The sequence below is a fragment of the Metopolophium dirhodum genome, chromosome 9, assembly GCF_019925205.1.
Source record: "Metopolophium dirhodum isolate CAU chromosome 9, ASM1992520v1, whole genome shotgun sequence".
Taxonomy (NCBI): domain Eukaryota; kingdom Metazoa; phylum Arthropoda; class Insecta; order Hemiptera; family Aphididae; genus Metopolophium; species Metopolophium dirhodum.
This window is the reverse complement of record NC_083568.1, coordinates 29,185,820-29,209,061: the sequence shown is the minus strand read 5'-3', so window position 1 is coordinate 29,209,061 and position 23,242 is coordinate 29,185,820. Positions and strand designations below refer to the sequence as shown.

General features: G+C 32.3%; 1 protein-coding gene across 2 annotated transcripts in view; it reads right to left on the bottom strand.

Moving 5' to 3' along the window:
- Nucleotides 1-23,242, bottom strand: part of LOC132951807 (follistatin-related protein 5-like) — a 135,873-nt gene that overhangs the window by 38,213 nt on the left and 74,418 nt on the right. For both annotated transcript variants that reach the window (XM_061023778.1, XM_061023779.1), the window contains exon 3: nt 15,486-15,717. In XM_061023778.1, coding sequence (XP_060879761.1) covers nt 15,486-15,717 — 232 coding nt within the window. The remainder of the gene's footprint in view (nt 1-15,485; nt 15,718-23,242) is intronic.

Sequence of the window (23,242 nt, the reverse complement as noted above, 5' to 3'; positions counted from 1 at the left end):
CCTAAGCCGAGATGTACGAGACTTATACTAATAAAATTGTATACTGTGAAAAAAATAACATATACGCCTGAACAATAATACAATATTACTGCGCAACTATACGACTCTAAAAATACACCAAAAGGATGGGAATGTTTTTTGATTGTGAGTCGGTAGTTCTAATACTTATTGTAAGTCGTAATTATAATAAGTATTATAAGAATAAATGAAGTCGCAATTTTTTTTTCTTCTCAATTTTATAAGTTATATTGTACCTATATTAATAATCATCATACATTATATATGGAGGGTATTAGTTATCGATTTTAATTTAAATTAAATACTAGGTATTAGGAAATACCAATAGAGTAAAATATTTTAATCAGTGTTAAAATGTATCATTAATTCATATTCTTCAATAAATTATATTGTATAATAAAATACTAATTATTTTAGCGATGTCTAATTTTATTGATTATACATTAATACACTTCATACGTAGGTACAAATGCTTGAAGGCAAAATAGATTGTTATATTATATTATTTTACAACCAAGAATTTGGCAAATTTAAATCCGTGGAATTGAGATTCAGAAAAACGACGTGATCCATATCTAGATATAATATTTAAAAACCTTTTGATCTTGGAAGTTTAAATCATGAACAAATTCTTATAATTATTAATTACTGGCTGTTTGTTAAATAAACAATTTAATAGCGTGAAATGAAAACTTAAGAAAAAAAATCGGTATTAAATTAATTCCGTCTAAGAATAAAAATAATAAATATATACTTCAAAGTAGAACGACCACAGAGTTTATTTAACATTAACGTAAACGTTTAATAAAATGTTATTTTTTCAATTCAGTTATTTGAAACGAGATAATTGTATTATTATTTTTTTTTATCAGAGAATTAAAAATTTGTGAACACCTGCAGGCTCGTACTTACATAACTGCTGTAATCACGATTTAGAAAATACCGCAAGCGCTTAAAGGAATTCAAAGACATCTGATCTGTTAAGTCCTAAATCTGAACAATATAATATTATTACGCCGGTTATCTGACAAAATAAAATATCCTCTCGAACAAACAAATAAAACTATATTTACGAGAGCGCAATAACACGACTTTATGAACGTTTTGGAGTGATAACATAAAACATTGACTGAAATAACGTTTGAAAAAAAGATGGCTTTTTATCGTATTATACCTAAAATATAACTCTCATATTTTATAGGTGTACGTACGACAAAAACTCCAAAAAGTTATAAAATATATTCACTACAATATCGTCTCTATAAAGACTCGAACATTTCAGGGGAAGAGACATATTACGCCGCATTCAATATTAAATTACCCAAAATATTACTAAATACGTGTACGGATGTTATTTATGACGTAGCTATGATCAATGATGTATACCTATACTGTAATGTTGTACGAGAGTGTGTGGGTTCGATTATAATATTTATAATATATTTTATTCGCAATAACTGTTTATACGTGATATAGATAATCATACTTTTACGATCCTTGAAACGGAAATTCGAATAAATAATGGATGAGAGAAGACGACAATAGGTATATATATATATATCATATTATTTATAAATAAAAGGGGGGAAGTAAAAACAAAATCGGCGAAAGAAAAGAAATGTCTGAATAAATGTCGTTTTAAATCTCGACTGAACACAACTTCAGAATATTCCTATCGGCAAAACTCGGTAACTTTCACGACATTTTTCCAGCGAACGAATAATAATAGACGCGGGAATTAAGAGGAAGAGTGAAGTAAGTTTTTTGGCGACTATATTATGTAATATTAAACATACCTACCGTATAGTGTCGTATTAACTTTTAAGATTAAATAACATACTTATCGGCCGAATATCATAATTATATGGTACGTGTGTATAGGCACTCTTAATTCGCTTTCATTTCAATAATATTACAATTTATATAGTACACTTTCGTCATACAAACTAGGTACTAACATTTTCGTCAACTATTGCAATAGCTGTGCTTAATTTAAAACATAATATATCGCCTATGTTGATATTGGTCTTAAGATTCTCCAAAGATTGGTAAATTTGGGTATTATAATACATGGAAATTTTATTTATTTATATTTAAGGTTACTCATATCGTATTCATTACCATAATGTTCATTATTCAATATGCACTTTGAAAATATTTACTCATAAATTATTTTTACGAGCTCTTATTGGACGAGAGCCCATAATAATATAAGTATGATAAAAAAAATCGCTGACCGGACAGTTTTTTTTTTCTTTCTTAATCTGGATTTAAAGTTATGACTTTAAAGTATTAACATTGGTTCATTACTCGTTTGTGAATTTATTCATTTTTAAATTAAAATGGTTTTATTCTTGTAAAAACGGTGTTTTTTCTACTCTTAAAAATCTGTTTGAAATAAATCTTAAACGATATTATCATTATTATAGTGTTGGCAAACGAATACCATATACCCGGTTGGGATATTTTATTTATATTATACTACATGTAGTCAAGTCGGTTGGGCACGTGATATTATTTCTGACATAGTACGCGCTATAATAATGTTTAGGTACTGACATTTTAATTTCTAACGAAATATTTTAAAATTTACTGAAATATCAATCAATAATAAAATATTATAGTTTAAGAATTCAATATCAGACCCAAATTATATAAATACAATAATTCTTTACTAATATTATAATTTATTTTTATTTTAATAAAAAAAGTATTATTTTTAAATAGGAGATTTTAAATTTTATAAAAAGTACGTTGATTAAATTATGATTACTGTTTAAATTTATAATAATTTATGAAAATATATTGTTATCTTTTTAATATTATCATGCTGATTAGTAATGTATTATAAGAGTACCTAGTTATTTCATTAATCATTTGTAAAGTTCAATTTATTCACATACCATAATAATCATGCTAATTAATTACATCTAAATAATTTAATTTGTAAAAATGTTTTAGATGTACCAGACTTGCGTATCTAATCATAATATAATATTACCATTTGGGTTATAAATACTATACTAAAAACAGAGTAACTAAGGACAATTTATTCAATATTTTTATTTTCATGTTTCATGCTTATTTATTATTTTATTTTCTATACCAACAACCAGCACAATTTTTTTCGGACTAGGACAGGATATAATATTTCTTTGCTATTTATTCATCGCCATCTGTTGATACGGATCCGTGTTTATAGATATTGTTATTACACTCTTTTATTTTACGCGAATGTTGTATTGAAATTAAAATTATTAATTAAAATTATAATGAACATATTTTTGATGAATTATGTAATCGTTGGGTAATGATTTATGTATAGTCTTTCGATAATTTGACAGTTCATATAAATGTAGAACTAGGAAGTAATTAAAATCGTCTACATAAACTGGGTTGAATCTTTTACAATATTTTAAATGCTCAAGTACAAAATTAATTAGTTTCAGTCGTTCCTCAATCAGTTTCCCGCTAAGTGCACTTTATATGACCACCAATCACTATTAAATTACTTTAAGCTTTTATTATACAAAATTACCTACTATTAATACTATTAAATTACTTATATTTCAGGGTAAATTCAAAATAATTTTATCGGGAAACAGATCAATAAACGTATACATTTTGTCAGTAGACAGCCCATAATTAATAACAATAAAAAAAAAAATCATAAATTTTAAAAATAATATCACTCTATCTGCTATTTGATCGTTAACATAATATATCAACTAAAATAAACATAGTATTCATATTAATTGTGCCACTATTTTTGCAGTTGCATCTAAAATTATGAAACGATTATTACTTGGTCGATTATTTTATATATGCACCTCTTCCATTTCCCTTTGTGTCAGCATTATATTTTAAACGATTCCATTGTGCACAACTTCCAGTGAATTAAATTTCGTCTCACCATGAAATTTGTATAGTGTAAGGACTAACGTTTCTCATTAGTCGTTGACTATTTTATTTATTTAATGAGTTCAGTATTTTTAGCTCACATAATTATTCATACCAATTATACCAAAAAGGTCATTCGCTGATTTAAAATTGTATAACTCAATTAAGTCACATAAGTATACAGATTTGACATTTTTGCCAGTCATGAAAATATGTCATTAAATTACTATTTTATACATTATTTTTATCTTTACATTTTAATTATAAATAAAACCTACTTTACCTATTCAATGAGTGTCACTCGTAATATAAATATATTATGTAATATTCATATGATCATATTTAATAAGTATATGCATACCTATCTATAAATATTAAAAATATTAAAAATGCTGAATAATATGAAACTGCAAAATTAAATGTTAATATTTAGTTTGTAATAAAATACATTCTTTAGTAAATAATTAAACATGCCAAAGATAGACATTTTTGAAAATATATTTAATTTTTTATTATTCGCATTCTTTATAATGCCATATTTGAAATAATTGTGGGATAAACTATAGAGCAGATGTAAAACTTAAAACTTGAAAACAATTCTTTCAACACAATGGTAAGGTAACTGTTTAATAAATAAAATCATATTTTAATGTTTCATTTACATATTTTCATAAACACAAGTTTAAACTGTTTAAAGAATTAATCCTTTAGATGTCCAATTTCATAAATAGAGATATAATAGTATAGGTACGTATAAAAATAATAAAATATACAAATTTGTGATAATATTAGGTATACGGTAACGGTATACCTACTGTATATATAGAATCTTAAAAGTAAGCACATAATCTCCAAAATGTTATACATAGATAATTTATGGTCTCAAGTACATAATGAACAAATCATTGCTTTGAACACTTCGAACATTAATAAAGCTTATCTCTGCTGAATAAAGAAAAATAATGTTTTTAATTTGTACCTCTCAATTATGAAAACTGAAAAGATATATAATATACTTGATATCATTTTACATTTTAGTTGATAATAATTACTATTTTTCAACAATAAATAAATGTGTATTATCAACTTTAAAAGGTCAGCTTGACAAAAGAAAATCATCTTTGTCATAGAAAAAATAATTTACATTCTAGTAATTTGTTAGTGTACATTCAATTCAATACATACACACATGACACACGCACACGTATTATATTATATTTTATAGAGCAAATTGTTTCGATTTTTTTTCTAACACTTATACGCAGAACATATTTTGTGTAATGCATCTCAATGAACTATATAATAACTACGTTGTGATGAATATTATATTATTCTATGCACGGAAAATGTATATAAAATAATATTATAAAATTCTAAATTCAATAAATCGATATTATCTTTGAATGTGTCGTGCTCGTTAATAATAATCACGGACAAAAGTATAAACAGCTGCTTTGTACGACAATTATACAATTGTGATCTTTAAACGGTTGTACAGATATTATTGTACCTATGCACAGTGTATAATGTATAGCGTACGAAATACATAACTTTACAATGACGTGTGTATACCTTTAAGTGCTATAATAATAATAGTCTGCTTCCGTCAAATGACATCCCCCGTCCGTATATTATAATGACGAAACATAATAATAATTATCAGAACGAACCGGTTTTATGAAAGTTTTCGCGTCGTAATAAAATTCGTTTTAACAACTATAATATACCATTGTAATCATAATATTGTGTTCGCTACGCGACAATGACGCGGCACAAGCGCCACCAGAGGACGGCGCTTTTATTAGGCAATTTAACGGCGCGCACGCGCGCGGGACCGAAATTATTGTAATAATAATAATGATATCCGACGATCATCGCAAACGGGGAAGGGCGCAGTTATACATTACGCCGTATCATACTATTATTATTATTATTATTATTACAGTGTGCGTTTTTCGTATATTATCGTTTTTTTATTCATTATACGCGCGTATGGGCCCGTTTATTCGTACGATACGCATTTATACAATATGTATAAAGTATATACGAATGAAACGCCAGCGACAGCTGCCGTTCTCACGGAATGTTTTTCCGCAGCGAAATGTAATAATAACAAAAATGCGTTTTTGCCGTGACGGCATCGCTGGCTATATATTTTGGCTGTTTACAAAACTATATACACCCAAACACTGAGAAGGCGTATTGTCTATATAAAGAACGAGGTGGTCGTACCTATACTACAATATTGATAATAACGGTATAACGACAGAGAAAATAAATAAAAACGATATAATTTAATTTAATAGATACACCTGTTTATTATTATTGTGATTATTGTACAGAAACGCAAATATAGCACCGCAGACACGGACCACGTACGTAAGTAGGCATTGTCACGAGTACAACAGATCTCACGAAAAAAACTAATTTTGTTGGAACAGTAAAATCCTACACTCCACGATACACTGTTTTCGAGTGTTCAGAACCACTGGGTGATAACGAATCATTCCGTTTATTGAAAAAACGAACACTATTTAAATTCTCATTTGTCAACCATTAAAAAATAGTGAAATAGTCGTCTTCTTTGAAACGCTCGAATGGCTGATTTAAAACTTCACTAATCCACTCCGAGTCTACACTATAAATATGTTTATAGGCTATTCGCTACCTTATCACATATTATGAACACAATTTTTTGATGGACAGAATATTTTAAAGCTAGACTAGTAAGTATGGTAGTCACACTTAAATAAAAAAGAAAGGAGGCAAGTATATAAGTGACCGATCTGCTATACAGCTGTAGGTGTCCACTGTCCTCATCGATGAGTAAGACGTCACTGTATAATGTGTGTGTTAAATTCATTGATAAAACATTGCATACCATAAAATATGATTCTGAGCGAAGACCTTATTAGGTACTAAGTATATTTAATGATATTTTATATTTTATATTGCTAATTTAGTAATTTAATTTACCTTTAGTATTACGGAAGGTTGAATTAATTTTTTCATAGAACACTGCATTCATTTATTATATTATGATTATTTAATTTTTATAATAGAATATATTTTCATCATACTTTATTGTTATTAAATTTTGAACCAATACCAACCTACCGAAGAACGGTGTGCATAGGTTCGTGGTATAAATAGGAATTAGCATAACATTAATCTAATTGTTTGGAAAATAATATTATGTATATTGTATATTGTGTATAAAATATATATATACGTAAAAGTTTCAAGTCTCCACTAAGTCTGCGGTTATGAATTAATTAACAACACACATCTAAGTGTTGCTAAAAATTATTGAGAATATTTCACACAGAAAAATGAAATTATGAACGAAAAAAAATGTATTTATTTAGTAGTTGCTACTTAATTGTATTTACGCTCTTCAAATGATTAAAAACAGTAGGTATTAAAATATTCTGTACATCATAATTTAGCGATTATAATCATCGTGTTGGTAAAGTTTTAGAAATGGTTGAATTTGGGTACTTAATAAATAATATATTATATTCAATACTAATAAAACGATAATCCACAGTTGTAATAATAAATGTTTGTGTTGGATGTTTAACTATTTAAGATACTATGTTATTTTAGATTTTTCCACCCTCCACGTTTTTACGTTTTCTCTTGTAGCTACAGCTGCGGGAAAACGAGAAATCACGACGGTCCACTCTGTATACTCGACGTATATAATGCGTATTATACCTATATCCGAGTATCCGACGATACTATTACGGCGCGGCGTTGGGTACGTTGGAAGGGTTGGGCTCGTAAATTATTATTCTGGTCGGACTATGACCGTCGCGCATAAGTCGTATAGGTATGCGAGCCGAGTGCGTGCGTATTATATATTATATATTTTATATCCGAACGACGCGTAATATGTTTATAATATAATATGGTTTGGCTGTGTGTTGTGTGTGCGCGAGCGAAAAGGACGACGACGCTCCGTGTACAATACGAAAAATTATTGCCGATAGGGTTGAAAGGGTATGGTATTATTATTACTATTGTACGTAGCGCTGCGGCGGTGACACACAGACTCGTGTAGAAAAACGCGAACGCGATAGAGAGAAATGTGAGAGCGAGTGAGAGGGGTGGGTGGAATGAGAGAGATAGAGAGAGAGAGAGAGAGAGAGAGACCACCGGCGGTATACGCTATAAATATGTATAAAATATATATTTATAACAATAGAATATAAAAACAACGAATATATATCGTTCGGCACGCAAATAACCGACCAATTAGGTGTTTTATTTAATATTGTACGGAGGAAAAGTGGAGTTTGCTGGCGCCCGCCGCCGACCGTTCAATGTTTAATAATATTATGTAAGTACACACACGAACGACGGCGACAGCAAATGTCCCGGCGACGGGGCCAACGAATCCGACGACGGCGCTCGCATTAATATTATATTATACGCGCGTGTGACGTGCTTTATAGTACGGGGTGAACCATTTACGAATTGATTTCCAAATATTTTGAGGAAAAAACTTCTTTCTTTTTAATACGATATAGGTTTAAAAGAACATTTTATATTACACTATTTTTTTCATGTTTTTTTTTATACTGTTTTTATCATATTATATTGCGGCGTTATTTTTAGGATTCTTATTTCCGAATATAATTGATGTAAAATCGAATACTTATAATATTATCACGTTGAACAAACTGTCCGTTTTTGTCTCAAGCGTTTAGAATGTTTGGACCAGTGGAGTTGCATATAATCAGCTAGAGCACAACAAACTTTTGCGTCGCGGTATACAGTCCCTTCTTCACGTTTTCTGCCCCAAACACATCAATCGACTCGGATGTAGCTGCAAAATGGATCATCCTGTATACACGTGATGTGTGCGTGCGTGTGTTTATAGTATATCGCCGCTGGGTCGGCCGTAAAGATAGTCACTCGTGCCATATTATAAATTATATATATATATATAATAGTGCCTGCTTCCACCCGATTGCTACTGCAGTCGCTACCCACCGTGAACTAACCCCCCACCAACTCAACAACACACACATACATGCCCGTTTTACAACTCCCCGGGGAAAATGTGAAGAAGACTTTATCAAATATATAACGCAAAAAAAAAACCGTTAGCTTCAATACATAGGTACACATACAACCCACTCACACACCGCATGCAAGCACGGATTCAGAGTAAAGATCTCGGAGGAGCCAGTTCATTTGAAAGTTGAAACTATATATATCACAATTAATCGTCCTCTTCAATATTATTAATTATTCAATCTAATTTTTGCATGATAATTATATATAATATTTGCAATTTTTTTTTTTTTTAACAATTCGAATAAACACTACAGTGTATTATGCATAATAATATTATGTTCATAATATGTCTTTATTGAATAATATCGAAGTTGCTCCGAAAAATGGGAAAGTGCGTGTAGTGTTTGTTTGTCTGCGCCCCTTGACCCAACTCCATCCCTCGACTCGGTCTCTGCACAGACTCGCGACATTTTACGTCGAGCTCGGCGCCCAAATAGGTATATGACGTATATTTATAATATGTATAAACACACGCGCCACACACATAGTTTGACGATAATAACAATAATATATTTAGCCAAACGTCAGATACGAATGAGTATAATATCATAATAACATATTGACGGTTTTTATTTTCTAGCGGAAAAAAAAAAATATATAGAAACATTTAAGCTCTTTGGACGTGCACAGTCACCGTACCGCAATAATATGCGTCATATCGACGAGCGTGGTTATAACCACTACCGTGCACGTACAACTCGCATTACAGTGGCGTTTAGCGTCGTGTGCCCTAACAACCACGCCATTACGCGTAAACGTATTACATATATTACGGTAAAATATATATGTTGTACCTACCTACCCACCCGATCGACCAACGATGTCGGCTGTGTGCAGTCGGCGAAGGGTTTGAATTCGAAACGTATATATAATAATAGCCACGCGCACGTTCGCTGTGTATTATAACATTATATACATATTATGATAATAATATTATAGTCTTTATCGTACTATGTAATAGAGGCGTAAAAACTGTAAAATAAAAATAAATTCTTTCAAAACCAGTTTTGTCAAGTCTTCACCGATTGGGTACTAAATACATCGGCGTAACTCTAAACGAAAAACTGTCACTTGGCGACCACAAATTTCCTGAAAATGTTAAAAGATTTACCGTGTAATTATCTACTTTAAACGATGAATCTTTACGAACGGACGCTTAATATTGTCACGCCTGGCCCGATCTCTGTAAGCACAAACACACCCACATAAAATCCAAATATTTCTGAAAACTTTTCTAAATCTATTCTATAATAGTTTGCTTTGCTAAGACTACGATCTACACACGTTCACAACACATTATTAAATATTATGATTATGTTAATAAATTATATAGTATATTATACATGTATAATATTATTATAGCAGTCCGATAAAAATCATTTTTTATACGAAGGTAATTATAAAAGAGAACCACCCTTTCCAACCAATACCACGTTTAAGTCAAGGAAAATATAAAACATGTTTGACACAATTATATTTTAAGTAAACCTACATATATATATACGTATATATTGTATTTATTGAACGGTGAAAATAAAGAAGAATTAGACATACAGAATAATAGTTGATATTTTGCCAATAGGAACTTGGAAGGCGAGAAAAAAAAAATGTCCCGATTTCAATTACTATTTTATTTATTGTACATATTGTTACCTATATCTTGGCTCGTTATAAGTAATATGTTCGTGTAAAAAAATTAGTTGATTTTGAATAACTTGGTGGTAATAAAAAAAAAGTTGATAAAGTGACTGAAAGTCACTTATAAAATTGCTTTTATATTTACTCTTCTTTTATTATTACAGTGTTTTTTTTTCTATTTAAATATGTACTTGAAAGTTTCATTAATCTTTTTATCCATCTACAGTTTTACCAACCTTATCTACTTCATCTCTTTTTTATAAATACACTACAATTTTATTTTCAATATTGATTCAAATATTTGGAGCAACATTTTCCACTAGTGCCTAGTAAGCTTTTGTACGCTACGTTCTATCGCGCGTTCGTATTACGGCGAAAGAGTCTTTAAATTAGTCTAAAATATAAGGTTAGGTTCGCTTAGTACTGTGCGTAAATATACAAACCACACCACGAATCATAATTAACAAAACAAAAAAAAAATACCAAAATGTGTGTTTGATTGTGTGTTGTACTGTACTCGCGGTATAAACTAGAAACGCGACTATAGGAAAACAATACATATAATATTAAATAAATAATAATGTAGGTACCATGCGCAATTTTAAATTTATATAATTTGATCGTATCAACGATAATGTCGATAAATAACAAGATGACAATACGCGTTCGTATTACGACGAAAGAGCCTTTAAATTAGTCTAAAATATAAGGTTAGGTTCGCTTAGTACTGTGCGTAAATATACAAACCACACCACGAATCATAATGTTGACAAGACAAAAAAAAAATACCAAAATGTGTGTTTGATTGTGTGTTGTACTGTACTCGCGGTATAAACTAGAAACGCGACTATAGGAAAACAATACATAATATTAAATAAATAATAATGATCATGCGCAATTTTAAATTTATATAATTTGATCGTATCAACGATAATGTCGATAAATAACGAGATGACAATACGCGCGCGCGACAGTGTATAATATCATAATATTATTAATGTATACGCGTAGGCGTACGAGTGCCTGTATCGTGTGCAAAATATCGTAAACTATTTTAATAACGAGGGTTGAATCAAATATAATAATTATTAACGAATTATGTATATATGGGTATATTAAAAATAATCGGTCCGGGCTAGTGGCGTGATATACGGCGCTGTATACATAAAAAAAAAAATATAACGATCCGAGTAAAATAATAATATAATTGTAACCGTTTACGGCAATAATAATTTTTATCGTAAAAAACTTAAGTCTTGCCCCTAATGCAGTAAACACGACGACGTCGGTCGTGACTATTTACGACACGGCGGCGGCGGCGGCGTGGGCACAAGTACACACACATCATCACACGGCGGCGGTTCGTTACGTTTCCCTCCCTCGGGAAATAATTATCGCAGGTCCGAGTTTTCGTAAATTACACCCTCCGCTGGGATCCGCCAAACGTAACGTTATATTTTCTAAGTATTTATTTAGTCGGGTTTCTCGTCGTTATAATAATAATAATAATAATAATAATAATAATATAATAATAATAACGCAAAAACAAAAACACCAGCAGACCCGAACGAATCATCGTAACGCGCGTTCTCGCGTAACGCAAACAATAATTCGACTGTTTGCCGAAATTATAGGGAGTTGAAAACATCGCGCGAATAATAATAATTAATTCCGCCGAGAAATTCGCATTGAAATCAGACCACCGCGCCAAACCCGTAAACCCGCGAACCGAACGTAAAACGGTTGATGTACCTACCCTCGCAATGTGCGGACACTCGTCGTGTTATTGTGTTATTGCATTATTAATAATATAATAATAATATATTATATTTTAAATTCCGTGTCAACCGGCGAAGACGTTATCCCTGCAAACATTGCGAAAATAATACCCACGACATTGTTGCTGAGTAAACACATAATATTATAATAATAATAATAATATATGCCCACCTATATCTATGTATAATTTAGAGACCGTTTAATCGCCGCCGTCTAAGTTAAAATTATGTATGTTTAGCGGTATGTATATTTAATGAATTACGTCGTATCGTATTATTCATCCGCCTCCCCGCGGGACTTTAAATTCATCAATAAATAAACAAATAAATATATTTATACGACTACCTATGTATTGTAATATAATACAATACAATACGCGATAACTCTCGGTGCTGCAGCCAATTTTCCGACGGCAATAATTTTAACTATAAAATACCTACGTGTCCCATGGTCACAAAAATGCTGATCGATTTTAGACGAATGAACGTACATTTTTTCTACACAAATACAAAGTACGAGGGGGGGGGCACACTGCGTGTACAGTACAATGTATGTTAGGAAAATGGAAAATCGTGGTCCCGCGTCAATTTAAATAATTATAATAATTATATACTTATCCGGAACATCGCGGTAAATCTACCGTAACAAGTAGTGCCTATATATTTTACATCATACATTTCTGAGTGTATCGAAAACGTACCCCAAGTTGACGTCATTATGATTGACTTTTAATATGTCTTTGATTCCGTATACCACTCAACTTGTTTTCTAAAGAACTTGAGAACTTAGAAATAAGGAACCCACTTGTATCATGGCTCACTTCTCATTTCACGGGCAGCTCACAATTTGTCAAACTAAATAATACTCATTCTAGTCCGGTTGAAGTCTCGTCTGGAGTCCCTCGAGGTGGACATTTTGGTTCTCTTTTATTCTGTCTGTTTATCAATTTTATTATATTTATGTTCATTTTAAATAACGAAACAATATTGTACTGTATGTTGACGACAAGAAATTGATTTCATCGTTGATTGGCATATCTATAAAATGAACTAGATATTTTCAACCATTGACTCAATAACCTAACCTTAACTCTCAACTTGAATACCTAAGTGTCAAATAATCTCTTTCTTCAGATCTCGCTCATCCATAGTCCACTCTTGTTTTCCAAATAATTTTCAACTCCAACACGTTTCCATAGTTAAAGATCTCGGGATATACTATACTCTTTCTCTCTTTCGTTTGAACATCACATAAACTTAACCGTAAATAAAGCATTGTAAGTCCTTGGATCCATTAAGCGTGACACCAACAGTTTCTTTTTGTCTCCGTTCTTTGTACTTTTCACTTGTCAGATCTCTCCTCGAATATGATTTAGACGTTTGACACCATTTCCTTGTGAAAGATAAATCCCGTCTTGAACTTGTTCAAAATAGATTTTTAGCTTATGCTTCTTTCATTTTCTATACTTCAGTCATCCACCACGACTAATCACCTACCCGTGAAATCCTTCACAACAAACTCTATTCTCTTCGAAGCTGACCAAGACCAATGGTTCATTAACTCCTTTTTAAATGGGTCTCTGGACGCTCTAGATCTTCTCGAAAAAGTCTCTTTTTGAATTTCCTTATATTCTACACGTAATCAGATTACTTTCTCTATCTCCGGTCACACCATACCTTTCACTACGTGCTCAAAACACAAACTCCCTAATACCCGTATTTTTAAATGTATATTATATTGACACTGAATTGTTAGATTTAGATTAAATTATATTTATACATCTTTATAATTGCCATTTAACATTTATATTGTAATAAAATAAATAGAATAAAATGTGTGTAGAGCCTACATTTTTAAAATCATTATTATCTATTCAATTCGAAATTTGTGTTGCACACGCGTTCCACCGATCTGTACGCAATATTACAAGTTCAAGCCCATTCACCCTATGTTATCTAATTAAATATAATATGTACAATGCAACTTTGAGTGAGTTTATAACTATTAAGGTACTTGTGTTGTCTATAGTGTTATATATATATATAGTGTATACACATTACACAGATATTGCATACTAGCGTGCAACTTAAATGCTTTCATGCAGAGCAATGACAATTCTGCGTATTGTAATTAAAATTGTTTCCAAGTCCGATTACAATATAATATGTAGATGGAACAGGATGACTGGTCGTGACTAGTGGATGTCGTATATATAGATATTTCTTTTCGAACGTCGTGCACTCGTGCTCATTTACTCATAATATTATACATTGTACATACAGAATTGAATGTAGAGTACCTATATAGTTTAATACAGGATAATTGTCTTATCTCAGAACACCACTCGATATTTGCGGGAAAATGTTAAAATTGTTACTGGTTGGATATTGGGTGTAACATCAAAGGTCAGGTCGGACGATAGATAAATTCATAAATGATTTGAGGTTAGGCTTGGGTCAGGTTGGCATGATCCATATTAGAACATTTTCCAAATATCGAGTGATAAAATATGTACAACAATAATATTACAGCGGCGGCGGCGGCGGTGACTATATACACGACGGATATTCGAAAAACGATGGCGACGGCCGCGACCATACATAATTTATATATTGCATAGCAGTAACGCCCTTCAAAACTTTGTGGGGACCGCGTGTGTTTCGTGTAACACATTGTTTCAAAGTCGGGTGATAAAAAATGCTCTTTTCGAGGGGAAAAAAATTAGCGCTTTGCACGTCTACCACGGAGTATACGCGTTATCTATCATCATCTAAGTGTCCCGAGGCGTCCAGCAGGCTGTTTTACCGTCCGTCCGACAACGGCGTTTAGCAAACGGGAAAGCCTACTGCAATAACATAATGGCGAGCAAGTATGGAAAGCGGGGTTAGATTTTTCCACGATTATGTGCATTTTTTTGTTTTGTTTTTGCGGTCTTCGCGTTTAAGACGTACACCGTCGTAATGTACCTACTCATAAACGCATAATACGACGCAAGTCGTTATGGAGGTCGTCAAAAACGAACGTTTTGATGATTACTATTTTACAGGTATATTACTACTCACTTTGCTTTTCCAATACTTCGGCCGACTCCTCGCCCTCTTCGTCGCTTTCGTCGCCGTCGTCGTCGTCGGCTTCATCGTCGTCGTCATCACCATCGTCTTCCACGTCTTCGTCTGATTCCTGCACATACTCGTCGCCTGGCTTGACTGTCGGCAACGGCAGAATACCGTCGTCGGTCACCGGCACCAGCGTGTTACCACCGTGGATTTCCTGAAGCCTGTGATGCCGCGATTTCTGAAACAGAAAAATATGTTTAACTTTTTTGCAAAATTGACACGCCACAGAGGCATAATGCCCACAGGCATGGTAAGATTTACTACAGGGTGCCCTCCGGGCCTCCACAAAATCATATCTTTTTCCTTACGAGTAAACGAATAGTAATGTTTAAACATTGATAATTGTACCTAGTTTTTTTATTTAATTTTTTACGTTTCCAATTTTTAGTACCTACTATTAATACCTACGCATGCGCTTGTCTAAAAACTACTTATGTGTCAAAACTTAAATATATCAATATCCATTATTAATCGACAAATGATCAACCACCTAATTATTTTATCCGAAGAACTGCTATTTATTTTTGTTGCTGGTTTCGGTATATTTTTTATGGTTATTAAACACTGACTATACTCACTTGCATTGTATTTTCTTGAACAATGACGTTTATATGAATAGTTATATAATTTTATAATTTATTCCACTGAACACGAAACTTTATGCATATTAATTAATGTCGATCAGTGTCCAATATGCATTAATTACCTAAATAAAGAATGTGATCAAAAAAACCATACGATTTTTTTTCGCACAACGAAACGTGTAATGACCTAGTTAATGGTACAATGTACCTGTTTGGTAATTGATAAACATCTACTTTAAGAAAAATAATTTTAAATGCGACTTTATCGAAGAATATTGCAAAATCCGGCTCTCTTTGTATAATATATTTAATTAAAATTTTAGAGTGCCTAGGCCATAGCTGGTTTTATAGGAACCTACATTATATAGTTGTCTGTGAACACGCGTTCATAATAAAACAATAATCAACGTGTCACATTAAAAAAAAACACTATTATCAGTTTATGGTCTTGTACGTTATGTTACATGCCATAGTTAAAGTTTAATTAATCCGCATATCCCGTTTTTTTTTTTTATTTAATTCTTTCAGTTTTCAATAATGGTAAATACCTTAATAGAATTAAATACTTAAAAAAACTTTCTAAATGGCAATAATTCAATGTATAATTAACTTTGTGGATATTCGTTTGAGGGGATTGGAGTTATATTTAATTTCAACGGATACAATAAGTATTAACTTTCCAAATCCGTTTTAGACTTAACGAAATTCGTATATATTTATAGTCGTTTAGAATTAATTAAAATTGAGCGTCTTTACGGGGACCTTAATAACCGTCCAGGTTGTTCAACCAAAAGCAGTCGAAAACAAAGAAATCGAAACGAGAGACCGTTATCCAAAAGTCAAATATAGTGTAATAAAATTTATAATTTTGTCACGAACTATAATGGCAAATAAAACTGGAACTTATAAATTCTTTTCCATTTTCCGCCATTGAATATATTCAAATGTAGCTATTTTTTAATATGCTAAACGAAATACGCCTATACATGTAATGTTATTATGTTCTAACTAATAAAATCCCCTTTACACTAAGGTTGGTGGAGGGTTTTGGTGGTGAGCTGTTGAGTCCCATCTTCCAAACAAAATTTCAAAAAATATTATAATAGAGTTACGAAAATAGGTACATACAAATATACAAATATAATAAAAACTTTTCTAGTTAAGCCTATACGTTTATTTACATTGGGTTAAGTTAGTCTATTATGCATATTATTTATACATAATAAATATTTGCATTTCGGTTAAATATTACAATAATCTATATTCATTCAGATTGAAATACCTACATAGAGTTACATATTATAGAATTTTATTATTTATAATAGGTACTAATGGGGGACGGAGTGGCTGAGCGGACTAAGGCGTCGGCTGCGACGCAGCCGGTGCTGGTTCGATACCTCGGCCGCGGGTGGCATTTTTCTTCGGGCAAGTCACGGTGTCCGGAGAACAAGTACCGCCATCCCTCCACCCGGGGCATGGCAGAAACCTACGGGTGCCCCATTAGAAATTCTGCCAAAACACAACACACACGTGTACCAACCTACCCAATCTAAAAACCTACAGTTCCCTCCCCAGGCTAGGTAGGTACCTGCACCATGGCCCATAATATAATAATACATTTTAACATAAACTGTATCATGTGAGACACGGTAAGTGCTAATTGTATATACAAATACTTAGCTATAAAATCAAATTAATTATTGTTCGTTTGCTTCGAATGTGTTGAAAATGAATAATAATGTTATATAGAAAGTATGATTTTTAAGACTGTAATTGTTTTAATATTATTATTAGGTATACCGTTAAAATGGGTACGTTCCCACAGGGTGTAATCTCCTACATAAAATAAGCGTATAACGAGCACTCGATTTAAAATAAAATAAAACACCTAAAATCGATGTTATAATGTTTAACGCGTCTATATGCCTTACAATACAGGTAGGCACCACCATGACCCATAATATAGTATTAGTGGTATTACATTTTAACATAAACTATATTATGTGAGACACGGCAAGTGCTAATTATATATACAAATACTTAGCTATATATATAGGGTAAGTACAATGTCGGCGAATATGTATGTCGGTACAAAATACGCATACCAAATGCGTAACCGGTGTATTGGACGTCTGGTTGATATAATATTATTATACAAGCTATACATATATAATTATATTAGTGTAGGTATACACATCGGGAGGTGATGATAATCGCATGTGAAGTGTCTATAAGTGCATAATATATTACGCATCGGCGATCGATAGTTTCGGAATATATTACGCAGCTATAATATATGTATATAACGGGCAATATAATATTATAATAAATCATTAAAACAAGAACAATATATTAATAATTATGGATTTGGTTGTCAAAAACGGCGGTGTATTATTATTTCAAATGCCGTCCGGATTAAAATAGAGTGCATCTCGATGATGCGTTCCGCCATAGTTTTGGTAAACATAACGGTCGTAAAATCACGCAATTATTATTATCATTATTATTATTATTATTATTATGCCGTATAATTATATTTACCTACCTATATGTATTTGGTTAGGCGTAATGCGTTTATGAAAGTCGGTATATGATGATCGGAAACGTTGAATATAATATTATTATACAGCCATATTGTATCCACTTATCGTTTTTAGACTCTGCAGAGCGCATCACGCATTTCGATCACGATTATACCAATAACGGCCGGACGAATACAAATTTTCTTTTCACAAAATATTTAAAATGTGGCGTTGTGCGTGCAGCTGCGTGCACCTGTGTGTATAAGATTATTAGCTGATGAGATGACAGGAGTATGGGACTGAGAGAATAACGAATGAGCATGAGTACATATTATACTATAATTTAGATATATATGAGGTACGTACTCGGTAGGACGATTTTCGGAGAAAACATTTCGGTGTGACGGGACTTGAAGAAAAAAAAAAATTGTAAATAATATATAGAACCGAATTGGCAGGTCACGTGATCCAACGCGAAAGACATATTATACAGCCGGTAAAAACGATCACGGACGCGTGGGAATGCAGCGAAGACTGCGACCAGAATATTATAATATTGTATAGTATGTATATATTGTGTGTACTCGCCACGATAAAATTCATCGAGTGTGCGAATTTCGTACTAGGAAACGAAAACGAAAGCCGATCGATGCGAAACGCTGTGACAATTATTTGCGATTGCCGAGGATCGACGAACAAGAACTCTTTACGACAATACCAGCTATGCATGATAATCATACAGATAGAGAGATGTAGTCAAATTTTAGTGGGAGGGAGCTTAAATTTTTATAGCTTCTGTTTAATTATATGCAAACAAATTTGCATGACCGCACAATGTTTTAAATATTTTTTTCGCCTTTATTATGAATATTACCATAAACCATATTATAAAATATGAATGATGAAAACATAATTATATTCTTCTACGACAGCAGCAACAAATCTAAAATGCGTCCAACTTTTTATTGAACAAATTGAATAAAAATCGATTGCTTAGTGCGGGTCGGCCGTCAGGCCAAAAAGATAAAAACTCACTGAAGCCTCAATATAATATCTTCTAAACCTATTATTGTTGACTATGTTATTATGTGGTAATGGTATACTTTGATCATCATTTTAATAAAGTTTGATATTATAAAATTGAAGTTTAATAATTCAGAAACCATTAGTTTTAACTTTAATGTATATAATATATTGTACATATAACGCATCAATGTAAAAACGCACGTGGGTACTTAAAAATGAACAGTTAAAAATGCTGTTGTCGTTGTTTCAAAGAAATAAAAAGTTTGCATCACCACGAGACCCTCCTTAAATCAGTGGTATTCAACCGGTACGCCGCTAACATCTTTGTGGTGTGCCACGAGAGTTGGAACTGTTAAATTATTTTTTAATCTGAAAGCTACCGAAAACGTTAAATCATGCGTGTAACTTTGAACAAGTGTATCGCAGTGTGTCGTGATTCCATGGAAACGTCCGTGAGATAATAACGAGATGCGCATTTGGATCGTCTATTGAATATATTCTATTTATAGTTGTATATATGCGTCCGTATAGTATTTACTCGTATTGTAATGCTTCTCCGGTAGTCGGTGACAAATTTAAGACCTCACCATATATTTATCTAACTGCGATGTAACCGAATGTCAGATGTTGGTGAAAGTTTGTCTTAGAGTATTTTGGTGTGCCGTGACAATTTTGTGAATGATAAGATGTATCGGTTAGGTATGGTGAAAATATATCAAATATCTAATACAATATTTTATATTTATATTCTCAATATTGTTTGAAAATAATGACGTAGTCTTTAAGTAATATATACATGAAAGTTCAAAATTCCAAAAATCGGAATTTGAATGTATGCATAATTATAGGGAGAAATGGGGTTTTAAAAGTGTGGTTAATCACCCTGTATATATGACGTATCATGTACCTACAACGAAATCCCATTGGTTGGAAACCTCAATCTTCTCGTAATTGATTATTCGCAAACATAATCAAATCCCGCCGAGTAGGTAGGCACTGGAGACAACGCCGCGCACAGAAACAACCCAAGCGTAATATAAACACCGAGAGACCGCTTGTTGTTGTCATCGTCAGACAATAACACAATGATAATATTATTATATATTATACGAGTCGTATTAGTCGCATTCACAAGCTCAAATAGCGTTTCAAAACTGGATAGGGATGACTGGGGATGGCTTGAGTTCGGTCTGATGTATCATAATAATATTATAATGTACGAGACGTATGCAGATGTATAAAAATAAAATGTAATTAAAAATCGATCACTATATTTTATGAGTACCTACACATTTTTTTTTTTGACAAAATATTAAACTAATATCAATATATTAACATCGTTTATAAATTATTATTACGAAACGGGGTATAATGTCTGTAACAAAAATAATATAACGAAATATACGCATTATCAAGTTGATAGCAGGATAGACTGTACTGTACACAATACACATGTAACATTTAAAATATGTAATAATAATATAATATATAATGCTATGACGTATTTATGACATGTGAATCGCCATGATTTTGTCCGGTGTATAAAATATAATATTATGATGATTATTTTTTAGATTCTGAGCGGAGCGAGGAAGCTAGTGGTTTTACAATGCTGTTTATTATTTTTTTTTTTATCCTGTTCTAATATAAAATGTCTATCAGAAGGAGTGCTTCGTTTTCAATATATTATAGTATCTTATCTTTTAGCAAATTGGATCAAGATGGTACTTTAGAGAGGTCATTTTTCGATTTTCTCAATAGTTATTAATGGCACGGGAAAAACCACCGAAAAATTACGAAAAACTGCTAAAAACTGGTTTTTAATTTCTAACACTTTGTTTATCACCACCATAGAAACGAATAAAAATAAAATAAATAAATAAATAAATAAAAACTATTTTAGTTATTTTGTTGTAATTTATTATATTAATTCAACTTACAGGCTATAATAAATAATAACAATATAAAATATCCAGACTGACGAACCGTCTCCGCTCAGAATCGTTTTTCGTATACAATGATCATTGAATTCAAATTTAATACAATCCATTATACTACAGTGACCCACTTGTACAGCAGAACGACATCCACTTACCCGATTTTTTTTATTAAACTTCAGCCCGACGACTATGGCTATTAGCTGTTGTAGGGGTTATGAACTGTGTTTGATGAGGTTGGTACGGTAAAGCGTTGTTACGGTTGTAACGGTATGGGTAAGCAACACGTGTATGTGTGGCAAGGGTCTAACTACTACGAACCCGGGTGGTCACCCATCCGGGAGCTAGTAGCTGCGGACGTTACTTATTCTCAGTCACTTTGTCACAAGCCACTATGAGGATTATTATGTCAGCGTTAAGCTATAATATATTATCATATTCTGATATTCATTGCATAGGTACCTACCAAATATATTATAAAATAATAATAAAGATAGTTTTTTCTGTGACATGCTATCCATAATCCATAATAACTATTATAGCTACTTTAATAGTTAATAATACTTAATAGTTTTATTTATTTCAGAGATGTTTTCCAGACGGTTTTTTTCAAATTTCTGTTGGGGTTTTAGCCCCCAAATACGCTATTTGTGATATTTCGTCTATAATGGTACACAAAATAACGCACTTCGCGCGGATACTATTGTACATATATAGCTCCGTATAAGTACTTATATTGTCTGTATTTTGTTCTGTTGCTAAACCTGCAACAAATTGCTCTCAAAAGTATCGTACGACGATTTAACTTTCTGCCGACACTACAAGTATTTATGCTCAAAACAGGTAAATATTCCATTTGAATTGATGTTTTTACGAGTAACCATTTTTATTTTTTTTTCGAAGCATAATAGTGATATTATACAAAATATCTAATAACGTTTCTAGACCTGCAAAGCGCAAGCAAATCGATAGGCGCGTAATATACGAAACGGACTCGGCTCGACATGCGAACGCGCTTAGACTATTTTATATCAGTAATATATATATATATATATAATATATGAGACGACGGACATTATTCGAATTCCACCCTCATCGGACCGTCGCCGAAACTTTTTCCACCGCCACTCTCCGGGGACTAACGAGAAAATCGTCGTCGGCGGCGGCGATAGCACACAACCGGAAATGTGATCAAAGCTTTATATCCTATATATTTATATTATACCGTCGCTTTTCGCCGTCTGCACCGGCGCATAATATAATATATCTTTCTCCTTCCTATTCTCAGACTATGCGAATTTTGCTTTTTATACATTTTTGTCGTTGCCGTCGTCGTTATTATGGGGGGAGGGGGGGGGGAAATAAATTCGACAAAGTTCTCGACGTATGAGGGACCGAAAACCTGCCGATAACACCCCGCCACGCAGTCATGGTCGTCGCTAGGCCTATAGTCGTCGAGGGGGTGAAATGATTAACCACCGTCGCTACCGCCATCTCTGATGCGACTGCAGCTGCCACTGCCGGTAGTCATTATCAATAGACCGGAAATGGACGTAATGTTTGTGGATGAGAAATTTATGTCTTCGTCGGTATACATAAAATATAAACGCCGCGCCGCACGCTTGACGGAACTT